The sequence below is a fragment of the Rissa tridactyla genome, chromosome 14, assembly GCF_028500815.1.
Source record: "Rissa tridactyla isolate bRisTri1 chromosome 14, bRisTri1.patW.cur.20221130, whole genome shotgun sequence".
Taxonomy (NCBI): domain Eukaryota; kingdom Metazoa; phylum Chordata; class Aves; order Charadriiformes; family Laridae; genus Rissa; species Rissa tridactyla.
The window spans coordinates 498,692-518,206 of record NC_071479.1 but is presented as its reverse complement, the minus strand read 5'-3'; the positions used below and the strand labels follow the sequence as shown (position 1 = coordinate 518,206).

Sequence of the window (19,515 nt, the reverse complement as noted above, 5' to 3'; positions counted from 1 at the left end):
CCTCAAAGAGACTGGATCACCCTGTCTTTACTGTATGAAGAATAAGCCAGTGGGCAAACTGTTAGCCCAGAATTAGTTTGCATTTCCTGCAGTGGTCAGTACTGCATGAACACGACCAATGCTGCTTGTGCCTCTGCTTCCACCCCTTACAGGGGATAACAGCCGTTCCTTGCCACGCCAGGATGCAAGGAGGATATTTACAGGAAAGAGGAGACAGTCAGGTATCACAGTAAGGGGACCAGGTTAAGCAAATAAACTAGGTGAGAGAGAGAGACATAAGCAGCACTTAATAAAAGTGAAAAGTTAAGCTTGTCTTTAATGACATTTGGGAAACATCTGTAGAGAGAGACAGTGACAGAAGCAAGCTCTTTTGCCTGTTCTCCCAGCTAACTGATGTAAACCTACTCTAGAAACATACAGGTGCCTTAATTTGGTGCTGCACCCCAGTTAATACCCCCTTCAGGGACAGGCAAACTGCAATCTCACAGCACACCCCCCCCAAAGTACTTTGCTATAAAAAGTAAGTGCAGAACAAAGCAGTTACAGAAAAAATACAAAGCACAGAGTATTCTACAGCATTTGCTTCCTTTTCCAGCAAAAAGAAAACCATTGAATAGGATCTCTACTAAGAGTCTGATCTCACTCTATTATAACTGGGATTTCACCAGAGAATAAGCAACAGGAACAGATGAAAGTGTATTTTACAGAGATCTGTTTTAAATGAAGACAAGGGCAAGTGACAGAACTAAACATGTTTCTCAAATTTGAGTTTTACTGCAACAGAAAGACACCTAAAGTAACTCTGTTGACACTACTGGCTGCTGCAGTGGAATAAACAACTGCCCAAGATTCAGAACCACAGGGTACTGAAAAAAAAGCTATTTGAAATAATTTTGAAAGATTGAGGGCACTGCTTTTAGAAAGAGAATTGAAAACATTCTCTTCAATGCCTTGCATGAAAAAGGCTCCAAGTTTTGACCATTTTCTTATAGTCCATTCCCTCCTGTCCTCTTTTAGTAAGTCAACAACTTTGTTGTGTTAGAAATGTCAGGAACTGGAGAATAAAAAGTCTTCCTGTGGGACCACCACAGTGATCATGTAGCAAAGCTTTGATGACAAGCACCTTGTATATCACCACCCCTGAAAACTAATAAGCCCATAGAAAGCTGATTCTGAAAGCATTAGCATCGACTACCCCTCAGCCACTCCATACTAGGGAGTGCCAGGTGATATCTTGCTTTTTTGTTGAAAGCTGTACTACATCCACGGTTCCAGCCCTTTGCCCATGTCCCTCATGTTTGGGATGCAGAGGATTTTAATGAAGGTACAAAGAGCACAGATGTTTTCGGTCTACTTGAATGCTGAAAAATAAATTTAAAAATTTATAACAATCTATTAACAGCTTTCACATAATAACTTACAAACGTATGCCAAAAGGAACAGGGTCAGGTATAAAATACTCTGGCACATTTTGGAACATTTGATTTTAACATGCCCTTCGTGAACCCTCCTGCTCTTAGTAGTTATTTACTTGAAAAAAATCTCTAAGTTGCAGAAACTGCTAGCTGATAGTTTGGAGCTGACACCACACACTCAAGGAAAAGAAAAAAGTAGTCTGTGGATAGCAGAAGTGGCCTACAAAAGGAAGCTATCAGGAAGCACAAAGGTGTGCACGAACAGATCACCAGCACTAAGGCTGTCCACTCCCAGGGCAGGAGAGCTCTGCAAACCCCTACTCGTGCTTAGCACACAAGTATCGCCCTGGCACAGAATCCTCCAAGGAAAGGGCAAAATAAGAAAGTCAAAACAATTTTTACATTATCAGCTTTTGGAAAATTTTCCTTTTTTTTCCCCCCCCTCCCCTCCTCTATTTAAACTTGCACCCTTATCTCTAAAGCCTCCCAGCTGCCACCGGATTACATGCAGACAACACACCACCTCATTACAGCAGGAAAAAATACCCTGCAAAATTAAGAGCTCAGCTTTTAAAGTAGATGTAGCAGTTAAAACACATTTTAACTTCTTATGTTCAACTTAAAACAGGAACCTCAGTTTCCACTATAGGCTCAGCAGAGAGATAAACACAAAAGTTAGAACACAGCAAAAGTAAGCAGACCTAGTTCTTATCTGACTAAATGACCTTGAGTAATGTACTGCTAGTCAGTGCTTTTGTCCCACTCTATGTCAGTATTCATTTTTTCCTTTTTTTTTTTTCCTTTTTCTAAACCCAATACATCTATTTTAATAAGCTCTGAAATACACAGGAAAAGAGCATCACTACCACAGAACTGTTTCTGCATCTGCTTTCCCCGAAATAAAGCTCTCCAACGAACACTTTAAAGGACACAGCCCAAACCTAAGCTACAAACTGCAACGGTAAAGCCAAGAAAAATCAATGAAATAACCCATAAAGTTGTGTGAGGGATACATGTTTTCCTATACCTTGCACTTCTGTCCTCCTATACCTTTAACACCCTTTAAAAACAGTGTAATACCAAAACACTTTTAAATATAAAGCTTCTTTGCTGGGCACAGTAGGACTCAAACACCAATATCTGTAGAATTCAGCTTTTGAGAGCAAGAGCCTAGATTCTGGGAAGAATCTCTCCATGCTGTCCTGCAAAAGAACAGCAACCAATAAAATCACCAATTCTAGGTATTAGCAGGATATAAAACAATAAGGCACTGTTATCTGACCCTCTCAAGACAATTCTAGTGCTTCTGCTACTCTTCCCAGTCATCAAGCAGAATACTCAAGTTTGCATGACAGCTATTTCTCCAAAGCTCTATAGGAAACAGTGAAACCATCAACAACCATTTAAGTTTCATGTCACTGGTGATTTTCCTAAACACCAGAGTAACTGCAAAGCCCTAAATCTATTTGAGGATGATCTGAAAAAGTACTCTGCAAGGAGACAGAGAAACATAAGTCTTAAGACATCCTCCATATCCCCTGAAATTAGAAGTTAGAACCTGATAATAGAAAGGGATTTTAAACATACAGCCTGTTGACTCTTAGGATATTCATCCACTGTCAGGGTACTCAAGATGGCACGCTACGGGCTTACGCAGCCACAGCCTCTTCATAGCATTCCCAGAAATTCAGATTCAGAGAGTATGTACAGCAGGTTACAAGAAGAATAGCACACGTATGAAGAAGGAATCAGTAAGTGCTGCAAGCGCACGTGTTCTGTTGAAAATGAGACTGCCAAGGAGAACAGCAGAGGGTAAGAACCAAGACAGACACTGTTTTGTCAATAAGAAAAATACTCAAGGACAGTCCAACAGAAATCCATTTTTGTCCAAAGTACAGGCAGCTCTGCTTATTTTCTCATACCATTACTCAAAAGGGGAGCAAACATCCTCTCTTTCTCTCCACCCCCCACTCAAATGCCACCCTGCCTAGGAGCAGCTAGACAGATCAGTCACCACCTATGAGCCATAAACTCACTTGAGGAGTGGTGCAGTAGACGCAGGACAGACCATCTCAAAGCCCCAGCATTCAGTTGAAAAAGAAATTTTTCATCTATCTCAAATATTTAAGAGTCCATAAAAAATCCAAGCAAGTCCAGCACACGCACTGAAAGCAAGGTACAACTCATTTCCTTCAAAGGCATTCCAGATTCCTTATTCTTATGTCAGCTCACACCCCAGTGACTTTGAAGAATGCAGTTACTGTCATTGATGAGGAAAGTCTTTCCCATCCTGAATTATTTGGTTATTAATAACTAAGCACTGTATTCCACACTCTGATTTTAGTTTTACGGTTCTCACGAGAACTGAATTTAGTAAATTTGATTACTAGTCTTAAGTGTAAGATTAAACTTTGAAAGAGTTCAAACATCAAGCCAGGGATGCCATAAAAACCCACGAAGCAAGAACTACAACTGAATTTGTTTCCTCTGCTCCCTCCCCTCCTTAAAGCAAAAGTAATATTCAGAAAAGGCTACACCATTGGCCAGAAGTATAAACTGACATCTACGTACCAGATCAGCATGGTTCAGGCAAATACAGCGTTAAGCACACTTGGTGAAAGCTCTGCCATCACCTCCAGAGAAGTGTTAGGTGTAACAGCCTTTACCTCCCACCTGACTCTCAGCCAGGAGGTTCCATCACAGATTGCTTGGGTGGTGAGGCAAATATCGATCCACTGAGCAATGAAGACCATCTTCATTCACATTTGCCAATAAGTGACGATTTGGTCCCGACATTCTGTGCGGGAATAGACCACCTAATCCCTCACAAAGCCTCTACAGAACTAGATTAAATCAAGTACTTTGGGTGGGGGGTGAGGCATATTTTCGCACTTGCCAACAATTCTTTTCGTCCCACAAACACTAATGCAAAAAAGTCACATTCAACAGGCAGCATACAACTCACTGCACAAAAATGTAGGCCACTGTGCTGCCACGAACACATGCAGAGTGCACATTTCCCAACACGCTTGTTTCCAGAGTGAAAATAGCAGGAAGGTTGCTACGCTGCAACGCCTGACCTGAAGTTTGCAGCTTGGAAGATTTTGAAATCTTCCAGTTCAGACTAACTCCAGTCATAGGCTCGTGGACACCCAACATATTCTTTCAAGTATAATGAACATAAGAACAGCAAAATCAGAGTCAGTATAGCTAGGATGCAGGATTATTTAATATTCCATCTCCTTCATGTGTGGGTTAGGGAGCCTCACAGGTTCACCCTACAAATATGATGATGGCACCCACACAGCAGCAATTCAAATCAGTTTTCAGTTAGTGCTATGTTTTAGTCTAATACCATCCAAAAAATCTCACTTTCACATTTAACCTGTTACTGATCAGATGAGTGGTACATTCTCACAAAATAGTTTAAACAGGCTGCAACTGACAAGCAAATAATTATTTTCTTCTACATAAACAGGTTATTCAAAGATTATTCAACTGCTAGCAGGCAATAATATTACCAGATATTCAATGAGAGGCCTTTGCTAACAGAAGATCAGGTCAAGACAAACACAGCTGCAAGACCTCTCAATTTAACTGCATCACCTGGGCTAACAGCAAAGCTTTCAGACATCACACACCATCAAGGCCACAACGCTTTCTCAGACACTGAAAAAAGCAATGCATGGCCTCATCCAAGAGGCAGCTAACACATAACCGGCCTACTGAAATACTTATGCTGAGAAAGAAATCAACGACCGAAGAACAGCTTGTGATCTCCTGTGGGAAGGTGCAAAGTGTTCATCTAGAACAGTGAGCGCCTCTGTACAGGTCGCTGAGACTGCACAGAACATGGACTTGCTGCCATTCTGATTCACCAGTGAGCTGCGAGCAACAGTAAGCGACTTAAGTTCCAACAGAGCGATTCCTTGAAAGGTCTTAGGGTCCAGCTTAGTTTCTTCACAAGTTTCCCAGTGAAATGAGAAAAACAACTCTGGGCAACAGGAGGAGATTTCTCCCACCTGGCCTGTAACATTGGAAAGAATAAAGTCAAGATCTTTAAGTGCCAGCTGGGCTGTGGTCCTCGTATTTAGCTGTATTACACCTTGTTAAGGTGCAGTTACTAAATACAAATGCAACCTGTTCAGAGATGGAACAAACACCTGTGACAGACACAGAAAAAGAGATGTGATGAACAGTCACAAAATCTACGCTGTGAGAATCGGCTTCTTGTTTCTGGAACCACTTTCCACAAACCAAGAAGCACACAAATATTTATAATATTCTGTACTGAAAACGAGGGTGTTGATTTCTGCAGGTCTGGGCGCTTCCAGTGAAAGTTTCTATTTCAGCGCTGCGTAAGCTCAGAGATTCCTTTGGGGAGCACTTCACTCCCCCCTCTCAGGAGGGAATGCAAAGCTCCCCCTCTGCCAGGGCTTCTACTGATTAGCCTAACGCACAATTAAGGCCTCATTTAAAAACCGAATTAACGTTAAGCTCACACCCACCCATTGCAAAGTGCAGGAGGACAGCTTCACAACGAGAGCTCCTGCAAGCTGCAGATCGCCTCCCTCCCCAAAGAGCAGCAGTTTTTGCCGTGTCACAAGCCCCGGCCGCGACTGGCGCTGTAGGGGCCTGTCAGGGAGCCCGGCCGCCGCCGCCCCCCGGCCTGCCCCTCTCCCCGCCGCCGCCCGCAGGGGACAGCCCCGGAGCTCCCGAGAGGGGCCGCCAGCTCCGTCCTCCGGAAGAGGGGCAGCGAGGCCGCGGCCCTGCCCCCTTAGGGCGGCTCCGCGCCCCGCCTCAGCCCCGCGGCCTAGCGGCACCCCGCGGCCTCCTCCCGCCCCCGGCCCGCCAGCCGGCGCCTACCTGCCGGACCCGGTGCAGAGCGTCCACGAACCCTTCGGACTTGATCCCCACGGGCGCTGCGCTCTGCCCCTGCGCCAGCTCCGCCATGACACGCGCCCCGCGCCCGCCCGCCGCCGCGCCGTCCCGCCGCTCCGCCCGGGGACCCGCACCCGGAAAGGGAAAGAGCCCCCCGCTTCCGCCGGAAGTGGGCCCGGGAGGGGCGGGGGCGCCGCGGTGGGGCGGGGCCGGGGAGGGAGCGGTTGGGAGGGGGCTCGCGCCGCACGTCACGGCCGCTCACGTGCCGGAGGGAGGGAGGGGCGGGGCTGGGGCTCGCCCCGCCCCACGGGACCCCCCGGCGCGCGAGGGACAGGCGGGACGGGGACATGGTCCAGCGGCACCGCCGGGCTGCCCCGGCACCCTGTCCCTGCCCCTGCCACCCCCTGCCCGTGCCACCCCCTGCCCGTGCCATCGTCCCCTGCCACCCCGTCCGTGCCACCCCGTCCGTGCCCCTGCCGCCCCCTGCCAGCCCCTGCCGCCCCCGCCACTCTGTCCCTGCCTGTGCCACCCCTGCCACCCCCTGCCCCTGCCAGCCCCTGCCTGTGCCATCTCCTGCCAGACCCTGCCACCCTGTCCCTGCCTATGCCATCCTGTCCCTGCCTATGCCATCCCCTGCCAGCACCTGCCACCTTGCCCAGGCTGTGCCATCTCCTGCCATCCTGTCCCTGCCTGTGCCAAGCCCTGCCAGCTCGTGCTATCCCCTCCATCCCTGCTGCGGTGGTGGCGGCAGAGGCGTCCCACCAGCAACCACCATGCAACACCCTCTGTGGAAACACATCATTCCACGGCACCCGTTTCCCACCTATTTTCATGCGTGTGTTTGAGGACCAAGCTTCTGACCATGCCGCCATGGGCCAGGCACTGCCATGGTGGTGGTGACACATTACATGAAGCTGTGGGGGTGGTGAGCCCCTGGCCCAGGGTGCCCAGAGAAGCTGTGGCTGCCCCATCCCTGGAGGGGTTCAAGGCCAGGCTGGACGGGGCTTGGAGCAACCTGGGCTGGTGGGAGGTGTCCCTGCCCAGGGCAGGGGGGGGACTGGGTGGGCTTTAAGATCCCTTCCAGCCCAAACTATTCCATGATCCTATGATTCCCGGATGCAGGGTGCCAGCGTGCTCCGGAGAGCTCTGCCCCGCTCCGCCGGGAACTGGAGCTCCAGGAGGAGCCTGGGCACCCCTGTGTCCTCTGGGCTGGAGCCCCCAGCTCTGACCCAGCCCTCTGTCCCAGCCCTCCCACCGCCGCGGAGCAGCAGGATGCTCCAGGGTGATGCAAGGACCAGTTAGTCAAGGAGTAATGCAAAGAACATGCAAAGCTCATTCCTCGAGCAGGGCGCTGCTGCGCGGCCCCTGCCCAGCCCTCACCATCCGGGACACCAGGGCAATGGTGGTGCCTTTTGGGGGTGTCCCACGAGAGCTGCCACCCAACCTGCTGCCTGGGCACAGACTCCCTTGGGTGGGGGTGCACGCTGGCTATGGAGTGGAGTGTTCATGGTGTCCTCCAGGATAAGAGAGCAACGTCTTGCCGTGGGATGGTGGCACAGTTTACGTCACTGGGGGGGACACAAGGGACATTGGGCATACCAGCTGCCATTTGGGTCCCCGGAGCAAAAAGGAGGGGGTGAGTGGTGGGATCCCAGGTCCAGCAATTGTCCCACCCAGCCTGGCAGCATGGGGGGACTTGTCCTAACCCCCCCCAGGTGCAGCTGCAGGAGAGAGAGATGATCTCTCCCAAACTACAGCCCACCGCCAGCCCAGCATGGCTGGGTTTGCCCCCCAAGCCTGAGACAGTCCCAGTCCCACGATCCCAGACCCCATCTCCCAAAGGCACCCAGTATTCAATTCAAGATTCAACCTGCGGCCCGGGTTGTGCCGCTTTCCTTCTCGGCTGTTTCTTGCTCTTTCCAGTTTTATGCATCTCATTTGCGCCTACATGAGTAGGCAGGAATTGCTGAGGCTGATGAAATTATCTGGTGGCTTTCCAAGAGCAGGGAACACGCTTCTTCACTGGGACGCACAGTGCTCTGATGGTCACCTACATCACACCAGTGAGCTTGCCGATCGCCAGCCTTTCCTCCTTCCAGAAGTCGTGATCATGTTCTTAAGCAAAACGCCCATTTATTTTAGGAGAAAGGAACCCAGCCCATGGGGAAGGGCTTTAAGATGATCTGTATCCCCACACGCACCCCACCGTCTTCTGGCCATGGTGGAGGTCACTTCTCCAGCCATGCCCAGGGCTTTGCTTCTTCCTCTCTTGCAAACCACCTGGATAATTTGCTGGATTCGGGGATTTTTCCCCTTCCTAGCCCTGGCTGGGGAGACTCAACAGGCTCTGCACCAGCTGCCCTCTTCCCCAGGCAGGTCCCAGGTGGGAGGATTCACCCTGTGACCCTCCAGCTAACGCCAACCTCAAAGTGGCTGCAAAAAAAGGTGACCAAACCTGAAGCCAAAAGCCCCCGGCGCTGGGATGCCAGCAGAGAGGAGCTGTGGCCTCTGCTGCCAGACCCAGCCTGGGGCTGTGAGAGACGAATTTGGGTGGTCTCAACCCCTGGCAAGAGACGGAGGAACCTCCTCAGTGCTGGGCAACACCACGGTCAAGGGATCAGGCTGCCAGGAGGGTGACAGCGAGCCCCGGCCATCACCAGGAGGAAGCCCAGTGAGAAGAAGACACCAATTGTAAAGAAGGAAATTACGGGCCTTAAACACTTCCAGAAACAAATTTCTGATGTAAATTTTCCTTTTGAGGAAAAAAAAAAGAAAGGAGTGATTCTATGCCTCCATCACCCGCCTCCCCCCATCCAAGACACACACACCTTCACACACACACGCGCGCGCTGAAATTAGTTGTGACAGCTGAAATTCTCCTCTCGTTGGACGCCATTTGACAGGGTACTTAAAAAAGGAGGAGGAAAAAAAAAACAGAGAGAAGAAGAAGAAAAGGGAAAGTGGTTTGGTGTCGCACGGGGGAGGCGGAGGGGGGTGTTGGGGTGGGGGGTTTCAAGTGATACAAGGCGCATAATTCAGGCTTCTTGGATTGCAAAAGCTCCTGGTACCTAAAGGGCCTGCTGCCTTTATTTTTATCCAAATGGCTCAATTACTGCAAAGCCCCACAGAGAAAATTATGGATGTTTGCCTCTATTTTTCTCCCCTTGTCTCGACAACTGTAGATATTTTGTTTTCCTTCTTTCCATCTCTTTTTTTTTTGTTTTTTTTCCCTTTTGGTGGTGGTGGGTGCAGGGAGTGGAAGGTGGCCGGGGACCAGGATGGGGGACGGATGGGGAGATGCGGGGGACCCGGGTTGAGGGCCGGGGCGCTGGCAGGCGGTGGCCCTGCTACCATCACAAAACTTGGTCGTCTCTCCATCTCCCCCGTGTCACCTCGCACCTTTGGCTCCTCATGTCCCCCTCGTCCCCCACCCTTCTCCCTCCAGCCCTCTCTCCCTCTCTTCTCCCCCACCTCCCTCCTCTCCTTCCCCCCGCTCTCCTCCCCATCGCCCCCTCCCTGTGCCTCTCAAAGCCACCATAATAGCAGCTTGTTTGGCACTTCACTTGGTCTCAATGAGAAAATTCCCCCCTCTCCCTCTTTTTGCCTTCGTTATTTCCAAACCCTGCAATAGCTCCTTTGCTCAGGGCTGCGGGAAGTGCCCATTTTTCAACATTTTTCTTTGGCTTATGTTTGTCATCCTCTGAATTACCGCACCGGGGAGTCCAGTCAGCCCGACACCGGGCCCTGCTATTCACGCCCCTCGTGCTCCTTCAGATCATGTAGGGAGAAATTAGTTATTTATTTCGAGCACCACCACCACAATGCACTTCTCCGCAGAAGTGTTTGTTTTGATCCCCCCGCAGAAGAGGAGGCTCTGCGGGGCGCACCAGCAGCGCTGGGTCCGGCAGGGGACACGGTGAGGGCAGGGCAGGGTGTGGGCAGCCCTGGGGGCTCCTGGGAGAGGTGTGAGCGTGGAGCCCCCCAATGAAGACGTGGCTCGTGTGAGGGGTCTCCACCATGCTGAGATGTTTCTCCAAGGCTTCTCCTGGAGCAGATGCTCTCTGCAGGTCCTGAGGGCGTCCAGGTGATGTTGTCCCATCAGGAAACCTGGTTGTCCGTGGGTTTATCCCTAGGTCACACATGCCGTGCTGAGATGGATCCAAAGACCGCATGACGCCAGGGGATCATCCCACCCCAAGGTGTTCATGACTGTACCAGGGAGTGCAACCCGGGAGGTTCTGCCAAACACTGAAAGATTAGGCAGATTTGGTGGCCGTAGGAAGAAACCCTGCTCCGGCATGGCCCATGGTCCCCAAACATGGTCCCCAGCTCCACTGTCCTGCCCACGCTGGCCCCCTTCACAGAGAGGGCAGCCGGGCTTTGGGGCAAGAGCAGTGTGGACCAGCAAACGTTCACCAGCTTCGAGAGAGTCACAGATGGCAGGAGATGGGAAGGACGCTGCCTGTCCAGGGAAAACCCATCCCTGGAGGTTGTGAGCCACCTCCCCTTCTCCCTGTGCCAAGGTCAGGAGTCAGCAAGTCCCATCGCTGAGCCCACCAGTGCAGACCAGGCTGGCATTGTCGCAGCTCCGTAGCCGCCCTGGCAGTGGGGATGCTGGCAGTGCCTGTGAGCCCTTTCCCCGTGGAGGTGCCGCAAGGGGAAGGTGGCTGCAAGCTGCAGGGAAGGGGCCCAGGGAGCTGCGGCTTTAAAGAACGAAGAGGAGCAGCGGGAAGAAGAAAATGCAAAATTGGCCCAGTGGGTAGACCTGCTATTTAAGTGCAGTTGAGAAGCGAGCGGGAGGAATTACAGGAGAAATGATAGTGCCCTGACAGCTGCCATTTCCCACCGCCAGTCTCCCCTTAATGGAGTCCTAATGTAGTGGTGGGCTCTTCGCTGACAGCCCAGCCTGAGACAGGGCTCGTCTTTGTGCTGGTGACAGATGGGACAGTCCAGTCCGGCAACAAACCTGCAGTCCTCTGATTTCTGCCGGTGCTGGCTCGGCTTAACTCCTTCTTCCCCTGGCACCCACTCGCTGCCCAGGTGTGTGGCTGGCGTGGGGTCCGACCTGCCCCCGGGTCCCCCACCGACCCGCTGCGGGTCCGGCAGCAAAGCAAGGCGCTGGGAAGAGGAGGTAGCTGCCTGCAGCTCCCTCCGCATCGCTTGGCTGCTGCTGGCCAGGGCAGCGCGGCAGAGACTCAGCCCAGTCACCAAACCCAGCCGGAGCAGGCAAAAACAGGGCTCCTGGCAGGGAAAACAAAAAGCCAGACCCTGCTCTTGCTGGTTCCCGGCGCCACTCTGCCCGTGTGACATTTCAGCGGGCAGGTGAGCGCGGGCAGGTGTGCTCTGCGGCACAGCGCCCGCCGGGAGGGCTCTGGGCTGCCCGCCCGGCACAGCACTCGCCAGGAGGCCCCGCTACCTCTGTCTGCCGGCACTGGCACTGAACCTCCTCGTCAGCCTCAAATTAGCCCCGAGCCAGCATAGGATTAGACAGCCTTAAGCGAAATGGCGTGACAGTTTCCCCCTCAAGACCAGGCTCTGACTACATGCAGCTCGGCTCCTGCTCCCCGGGACACGGCGGGTGTCAGCAGGAAAAGCTGCCAGAGTTTTCCTGCGGGAAAATAAATGGAGCTACTCCAAGCACTTGTTTGTCTGCTGGGGGGAAGAGGCCGGGCGTGCTGGGGCACTCTCTGTGGCAGAGGGATGGGCAGTGGGATGCTCTCGCCCCTGGGATGCAAAGGGAGAGGTTAACCACCTGCTGATGGCTTCTCCCCCCACCCCACAACCAGGATGGGCCCTCCTCGGGGAGGGATTTTTGGGTGCTTCTGTCAGGCAAAGGTTCAAGCCCTTCTGCCTCCTTTCCCGCATGGAGCATCTCTCACTTTGACCCTATCTGCCCACCAACGTGTGTCTGGGCCTCCATCCCCTCCGGCAAAACCCACCAGCATCCTTCCGAGCTGCAAGGCATGGGGCAGCTGAGTCTTCTCAGCCTTCAGCACCCAAATCCATCACCCCGGGATCACAGGTACCGAGCAAAAAGTTACCAGCCTGGTGGGGTCCCTGCATCCTCCTTGTCTCCTCCCCTGAGCTCCCATCCCACCGGCAGCGTGCCTGCCTGCTTTCCTGCCCAGGCAGGAGTTAGCAGGTAGGACAGAGAGCTCCAGGCATCTCTGCTGGCTCCATCTGCTTGTCCATCCCTCTGCAAAGGAGGGTCCTGAGCTAAGCCCGCTCCCAGCTCTGCCACCACCCTCTCCAGACCTACCCAAGGCCACAGGGAACTGAAACATCCCCATCCTGCATCCCTGCCCCACCAACCCCTGGGAAGCAGCTGAGACCCCAGGACCGATCCTGGTGGATGCTGAGGGTCCCCGTCACCCTCTGCCTTGGCAGGGAGCCCCAGGTCCTGGCAGCGTTGGACCCTCTCCGGCAGGAAAGCGCAATGCGGCGTGCGCAGGTCCTCAGCACAATTAGCCAACAAGTGGCTGTTTTGTGAGGGATTGTTGCTGATGTGTTTTAAGTGGCTTTCTGAGTGGAAAATGTGAGGCGCTGGAGAGGCCGGCAGACAAAGAGGGGGATGCATTAGGTTTTATTGGTCTGCTTTGCACACATCTGACATCACTCCACGGAGCAAGTTCTGCCCGGCTTTGGGGAAAATGAAAAATAAAGCAAGAAAAAGGGGCCGAGGGTACAGGGGCGGGGGGGAGCTCGAGCGATTCAAGCAGGCAAGTGGGGGCTTAATAGCAGGAGACACTGGCGCAAACTCTGTCAACCAGATGGGACCCGGGTGCTGCGGGAGGAGAGGGGAATTAGCCAACCCGCGCTTTGTTCCAGCAGAAAGCGCGGCCCTCTCCCCCCAGGAGCTGCCTACGTGTGATATAATACAGCCCCTTTCAGCCGCTAAGCTGGCCAAGGACAAAAGTCACCGATAAATAGCGAGAGGGTGAGGCTGAAAGCAAAAGGCAGAGTTGCCAAGAGCCCCCGCTTTCTCCTCGGGCCGCCCGCGCTGCCGTGCATCTGCCCTCGGCTGCTGGTCACCAGCGTGGGAACCCGTAGGCACGACGGTGGCCATGCCATGGGACGGGGCTGGGGACTGGAGGGGTTTTGGAGGCATGGCGCCTTCAGCAGGGGCAGTTGCAGCCTGCGTGGTGTTCAAGGGTCATCCCCATTTTCTCTGCCCCGATTCCCTTAGCCAAGCCATAAGACCAAGAGCCCCCACGCCTCGGGCATCCCCCAGAGCACACAGGGAATGGCTGGAGGCTGCTGTCCTGGTCGTGTCTCCGGCAACAGTTTAATAAGCTTGGGCTTATAAAACCGACATGCATCTTTTACCTTCACTTTCAGGATCCTGTAAAAACACCCCCAAATAAAACAGTTCAAAGGTCCCTGGCCCAGCCCTGAAGGCCGGGCAGCCAGAAGCAGACCCCACCGAGCTCTCTCCTGTCTGCTCGTGGCTGTCAGCATCGCTCGGTTCCTCCGCCGTTCATCCAGAGCCCGGTGAGCACCTTGCACCACCCCTCACTGCCGCCCCACCGCCCACGGCACCCCCCCGCCTGCTGCGTGGGGGGCTCGAGGGCTGAAGCCACCCCAGATCCTCGGGTTTTGGACCCAAGGCATCCTGGCTGTCACTCCCCGGCACAGAGCTCAAGACCCACAAACATTTGCTGAAAGGAGGAGACCCCAAATGCCCCCCATCTGAGCTGGCACCCCCGGTTTGGGGTCTCCCTGCCCTCCCATCCCCCAGCAGAGGCCCAGCCCAGCCAAGCACTAAACCAGCCGTGGGGCTGTGCAAACAAGCGGGACCCCCTGTCCTCTCTCTTCCCTGCTGAGAGGGGTTTTCCTCACTCTCGTAGAAATATTGATCCAGATAAACCAGGGAGACACATTAGGTGCCCCGGGGGGGTCAGGAGACCAGTGGCTCAGCTGGCCGCCCACCGGCCTGTGCCCACGGGGTCCAGGATGGGCAAGGGGAGAGCTGGGGGCCTCGGGAAGCCCCTTACGCTGCTGAGGGAGCGGGGGCCAAAGTGCTTTCACCAAGGGGAGGTAAAACAAATCGATGAGGGGCCACCGTGACATGCTGACCCTGGCGCTGAGCCACGGTTTTAACGCGTGACAGTAAATCTGGGTGGGGGGCTCAGAGGCAGATGGCTGGAGGGGGGAGGCGAGACGGGGCACTTGCTGATGGGACGAGGGAAGGGCAAGAGCTCCCAAACCAAGAGGAGGCCGGCAGAGCCCCCGGGGAAGGGTAAGGAGGTGGGAGAGGGCAGCTCAGACACTGACACGGGGATGGACAATGTCTCTGCCATGACCAGGGTGCCCCTTGTAGCCAAGCATCACTCCCGAGTGGTCCCTCCTGCCTCGGCGCATGCCCTGGTCCAGCCGGGAGTGCTGCAGAGATACCCCAAGGCTTTCTCTAAGCCCATTTCTATCCAGCCAAGGGGAAGCGTCCCCTCTGAAGGGAGGTCTCGCTTTGGAGCCCTGGTCTCCTCGCTCCCACCTCCCATCTCTCACCCCCCGCCAAAGCCAGAGGAGAGGGCAGGAAGGCACCAACGGCCGTGGATCTGGTTACCTGCATCCAACAAAACCTACCTGTCCCTTCCCAGCAACTCTCCCTGCCCCCTCTCCAGGGGGATGGACCAGAAGGACCCCCCTGGCCCTCCCCGAGCATCGCTGGGTCGCTGCCCACCGCGATCGAGTGACCAGATGGACAGTGGGCTCGTGCCGCAGCCTCCTCTGTGGGTCCCTTGTCCCCCCCCGAGCCGGCCGAGCTTTGACGCTCTGTCCCCCCGGGGCAGCCTTTTGTCAGGGGTGTGCAGAAGGGCCCCTGTGTCCCTCTGATCCCCGCCGGCCCCACGGCAGCGCGTCCCCGGCCAGAGCATAAAGCTGGCTTTCAGGGATCTGGCGCTGGGAAACTCCCAGGGAAGGAGCAAGGGAGCTTCTTGTTAAACGGGGAGACAAAGCCACCTTGTTAAGGGGTTTACAAAGGCGACCATCTCCCCCTTGCCTGGGAAGCTGGCGGCCAGCGACTCCCAACATCACCGGGGGGATGGCTTTCCCTCGGAAAGATGGAAGCAGTTAATAGCCGTGCTGTGCTGCAGGCCTGTGACCCATGTGCTCCCACAAACCTGCTCAGAGCCACGTATCCAAAGGAAAAGGGGGACCAAGCACTCATCGCGGGGGGTTCCTGTGTTTTTCCCGTGAGTGTGCCACCAGTAGCAGTGTCCCTGATGGGGGGAACCCCATCCTTGGCACTGCTGGACCATTACCAGCACCCAGGGACCACAGCTTGCCCAAAATTACACGATACTGGATAGCACAAGAGGATTTTTCTCCCTCTCCTTTGGGAGAAGTGGGCCAGGGTCCCCTCCCACACACCCCACAGGAGCCCTAGGAGGGGACACGGTGGGGACAGTCCCACAGGCACAGCCACACAAGACCTCCCCGGTTTTCCATCACCCCTTTTCCTTGCATGGACCCAGTGATTCCTTTCTCCACCCAATAAAATGATGTTTAAGCAAAAACCCAGCAGCCCCACAGCTGCTCTGTCCCTCTGGGAATTTTCTCTTAACACCCATCTATTCTTACTGTCTTCTGCCGGAAAAAATCCCTACCCTGAACAGCAGGATTTTGACACAACCTTTGTGGGACCTGATGGTAGCTTGGCCTCCGATGGGCCCCCCCGAGCCCCTGGGCCCCCCACTTTGCAGACCACATCTTGGGGCTCCTCACTCCATGGCCACATCCAAGCCCCCAGGACGTGTTGCCCAAACCTGTGCATTGTTCTGAGTTGTTCTTGGCAACGCTTGCGCTAAAATCCACATGCATATTAAACCTTAAACCCAGTAATTACCTCTACCTCCAGAGAAACGGGAAAATTGATTTTGCCATAGTGATGCAGCAGGCTGCGGTAGTCGGCGTCGGTTGGTCAGCTTTTAGAAACCGGGACCCCCCCGGGCACGTACAAAGCCCACCTGGGCATGATGGCCAGCAGGGCAGGGGAAGGGGAGACCTGTTCCTGCTAGAAATCCCTGGGGACAGGCAAAAGGGGCCAAGCGCCGTGCAGTGAGCCCTGCCAGGCAGCGAGCGCATTGCCAAAAAAGCCAAATTAACATCAAGGCGTTTTCCCCCCTGCTTTTCCCTGCGGCACACTTTTGCCTCCCACCTACGCTTGCAGGTGGCACTCTGAGGGGTCCAATCCCTCCTGGCATTGTCCCCACATCCTCATCCTCCTCCTCCTCTCCCTGGGGAAATGCCATCCCCAGGTGAGCGGGGCTGGAGGACATGTCACCTCCGCTGCTTTGAGCCAGCAGAAGTGAGCTGCCGCGGCCGCCCGTGCTGTGTGGTGCCACCCTGGGTGCCGGTCCTTCGCTGGGAAGCTCCGGCCATGGCTCTGCACCCCACGGGGATGGGCTGGAGGCAGCTCTCTCTCGCTGGGACTAGCAATAAATTAGACTGCTGCAGCTTTAAAGCAGCGTGTCTGCTCCTTGGCTGGCTGCAGGGCTCGTGGCAGTGGGGAGAGCCGGAGGACACCTGCGGAGATCCTGTACAGCTGGGGAAGATTAGCCTTTTCCACTAGACAAGACCCATTACCATGTTCCAATATACCATCACTTCCGCTAGGAGAGCCTGCAGATGAGATATCGATTGCAGTGACCCCGGACAAGCCCTTCCCCGGAGCCTGGGAGGGCGGCCTAGCAGCCCCATGGCACAAAGAGGGGGTGCAGCTTCCCAAAGGCATCCCCAGGGACCCCCAGCCCCAGGGCAATGAGGGGCTGCCTTGGAGTAGGCTGGAGCTCAAGCAATGGGTGACGCTGCAGGGGGATGCGCAGAAGAGCTTTGAAGCCCAGCAGTGACCCAGGTCCCTTCCCGGGGTCCCTCCCGGCTCTTTCCAAGGACAGGGAGCCCCCAGCCCACGCTCACTGCCTTTACAGCCAGGTGGGTGTTGTAGAAACAAGCCTGCCACCTTGAAAGCCCAAAAGTTATCCCCAAAGTACCTCTGCCAGGGAGTTACCAGGTGGTTCAGGAGCTGCTCACAACACTCTGCTCGCCCACTGCTTCTCCCTCCTGCTGCGACGCGAGGCTGGCGGCCCCAGCCCCTGAAATACCTCCCTGAGATGCACCGGGGGGGGCAGGGTGCTGGGAAACTGCAAGGAGGGCAATGAGAAGCCACCAAATCACGGGAACTGGAAGGGCTGACAGTAATTAAAGTAGTAAAGTAATTAAATACGTGGTGTTTGGCTCAGAGCATCCTATTGCTGCAGCCCCCAGTAGCTGCACCGAGGGGAAAGGGCAGGCACTTGCTGGGTCTTCTCTATCCTGCGACCCCAGGATTCTCAAGAGGTTTTATTTTCCTTCTGCAAGACTTGTATTGGGTTTGACTTGGCTTTTTGAATACACTGAGCTCTGCTTTAGCAGCACGATGTACTTTCAGCCCAGTTGGAAGCAGGAGCTGGAAGCCGACACACACTGCTCCTCCCCGGCTGACAGCAGCCGTGTCCGCAGCCGCCGTCCACCACCGCCCCCGAGAGCAGCTCACGGAGCTGGAGCTGTCGCGGTACGCAGCATCCCCTGCCCTCAGCCAGAAACCTCACCGCACATCCCAGCGGGTGCGGCAAGACATGGGCAACGGGGCACCCTCGGGTCTGGGCTCCGAAGCGCCGCGGGACGAGTGCTGGAGGAGATGCAAGGCCTCAGCATTAAATGGCTTTTTCCAGCTGATGATTTAAGCACCCTGGGGAGAAGTGGCCCAGCCTGTCCGATGAGCCCTTCCCAAGCACATCTGGCATTTCTCGTGCATTGGGGAACAAGAAACTTCTGCTGTGACACTTTTTTCTGCGTTTTTTTTCCCCCCCTCCCCAAAACAGACGTCAGCTCCTCATTGCACCAAGCTCTTCCGAACTCCACTTTGCCAGTGGACCTCTCTGCCATGGCCAAGCCCCGTCGCTGCAAGGACAGGCAGGGAAGGTAACGCTCACAGCTTACAGGGCTGCCCGTTGTCCCACGGCCGGGGCAGCATCCCTCCCCGGCATGCAGGAGGGCAGCAGCTCTGTTCCCATCTTGGTTTTTAGATGATCCCCCCAGGAGATGGCTCCTGGTGAGGTTTCAAGGGATGCTGCTCACGTGGGACCCCACATGAAGCTGCACTTTCAGCGCGGACTTGCTGCTGAAAGCAATGGGGTGTAGGGAAGGGGGCGGCCCCGCGCAGCATCCCCCCTCCCTGCACCCCACGGGGGTCGGACAGGCTCCACCAGCCCAGAAAACCATTTCTCCCCCCTCACCTGACAACCCTCTGCTGCTTTCTCCTCCCAAGATGGTTGCTGCCAGTAATAGCAGGGAAAGTCACATCCAAGCTGGGAAAATAACATGTTATTTTCCCAGCTGTGATGTCAGAGCTTGTCACACTCCCCGGCTCCGCAGTGGGGCAGGCAGGGCATGCCTGGACGTCCCCAAATGGCCACCGGGCCCGGCTGTCCCCCCCGGGGGCTGCAAACGTGTTCTTTTTGGTGGCAGCTCTGCTTTTGCTCCCCAAATGTGTTGGGAAGCGGCACATCCCAGCCACCGGGATGGGGCTGCCCAGTGCCCCACGGCCATGCCAGGCACTGCAGGATGCAGCATGGAGGGCGCATCGCTCCCAGCCGCGGTGACTGTCTCGGCTCCCGGCCTGGGGACACCCACCACGGGGACATCCCAAACCAGGTCCTTCCCCATCCTCGGCAGTGCAGAGCTGCAGTGCATCCTAGGCATTTCCATGGGTTAGAAAGTGTTTTCTTTCTTTCCTCCCGCTTCCACCACACATTTCCGAGCAGGTCTCCCTCGCTGAGCTGACCTGCGTCCCAAGCCCCGGGGATGGAGGGACCCACATCCCACGCAGGCACGATGGGAGAGAAACCTGCTGCCCAGCCCAGCTCCTCTCCTCCCGCAGCACTGTTGGAAGATATTTTCCCTGTTTTTTTCCTTTTCAACAAGCCCCAAGTCTGCTCTTAAAATGCACTAAAACGACGACAAAAGAGGAAGGCTCAAATCCTCTTAACCCATCCCCGCCGCCCGGCTCACCCCTCCGGACCGGCAGCATGCGGGGCAATGTCCCCCGCTCCCCACCTTCACAAGAAGGTACCGACAACCCCCCTCCTCGTCCTTCAGAGGCACTTAATCCATTACAAGTTTCACAAAGCCCGGCTCGGGGAAGCGCTGGGCCAGAAGAGCAAACAAACAAGGCAGGAATAAA

The 19,515-nt window shown here is 54.9% G+C and overlaps 1 protein-coding gene across 5 annotated transcripts in view; it reads right to left on the bottom strand.

The window, feature by feature from the left end:
- The window catches only part of FUBP3 (far upstream element binding protein 3), a 40,641-nt gene extending 34,214 nt beyond the window's left edge, over nucleotides 1-6,427 (bottom strand). For all 5 annotated transcript variants that reach the window (XM_054220606.1, XM_054220601.1, XM_054220604.1 and 2 more), the window contains exon 1: nucleotides 6,282-6,427. In XM_054220606.1, coding sequence (XP_054076581.1) covers nucleotides 6,282-6,368 — 87 coding nt within the window. In that variant the 5' untranslated portion in view covers nucleotides 6,369-6,427. The remainder of the gene's footprint in view (nucleotides 1-6,281) is intronic.
- Nucleotides 6,428-19,515: the final 13,088 nt, after the last annotated feature.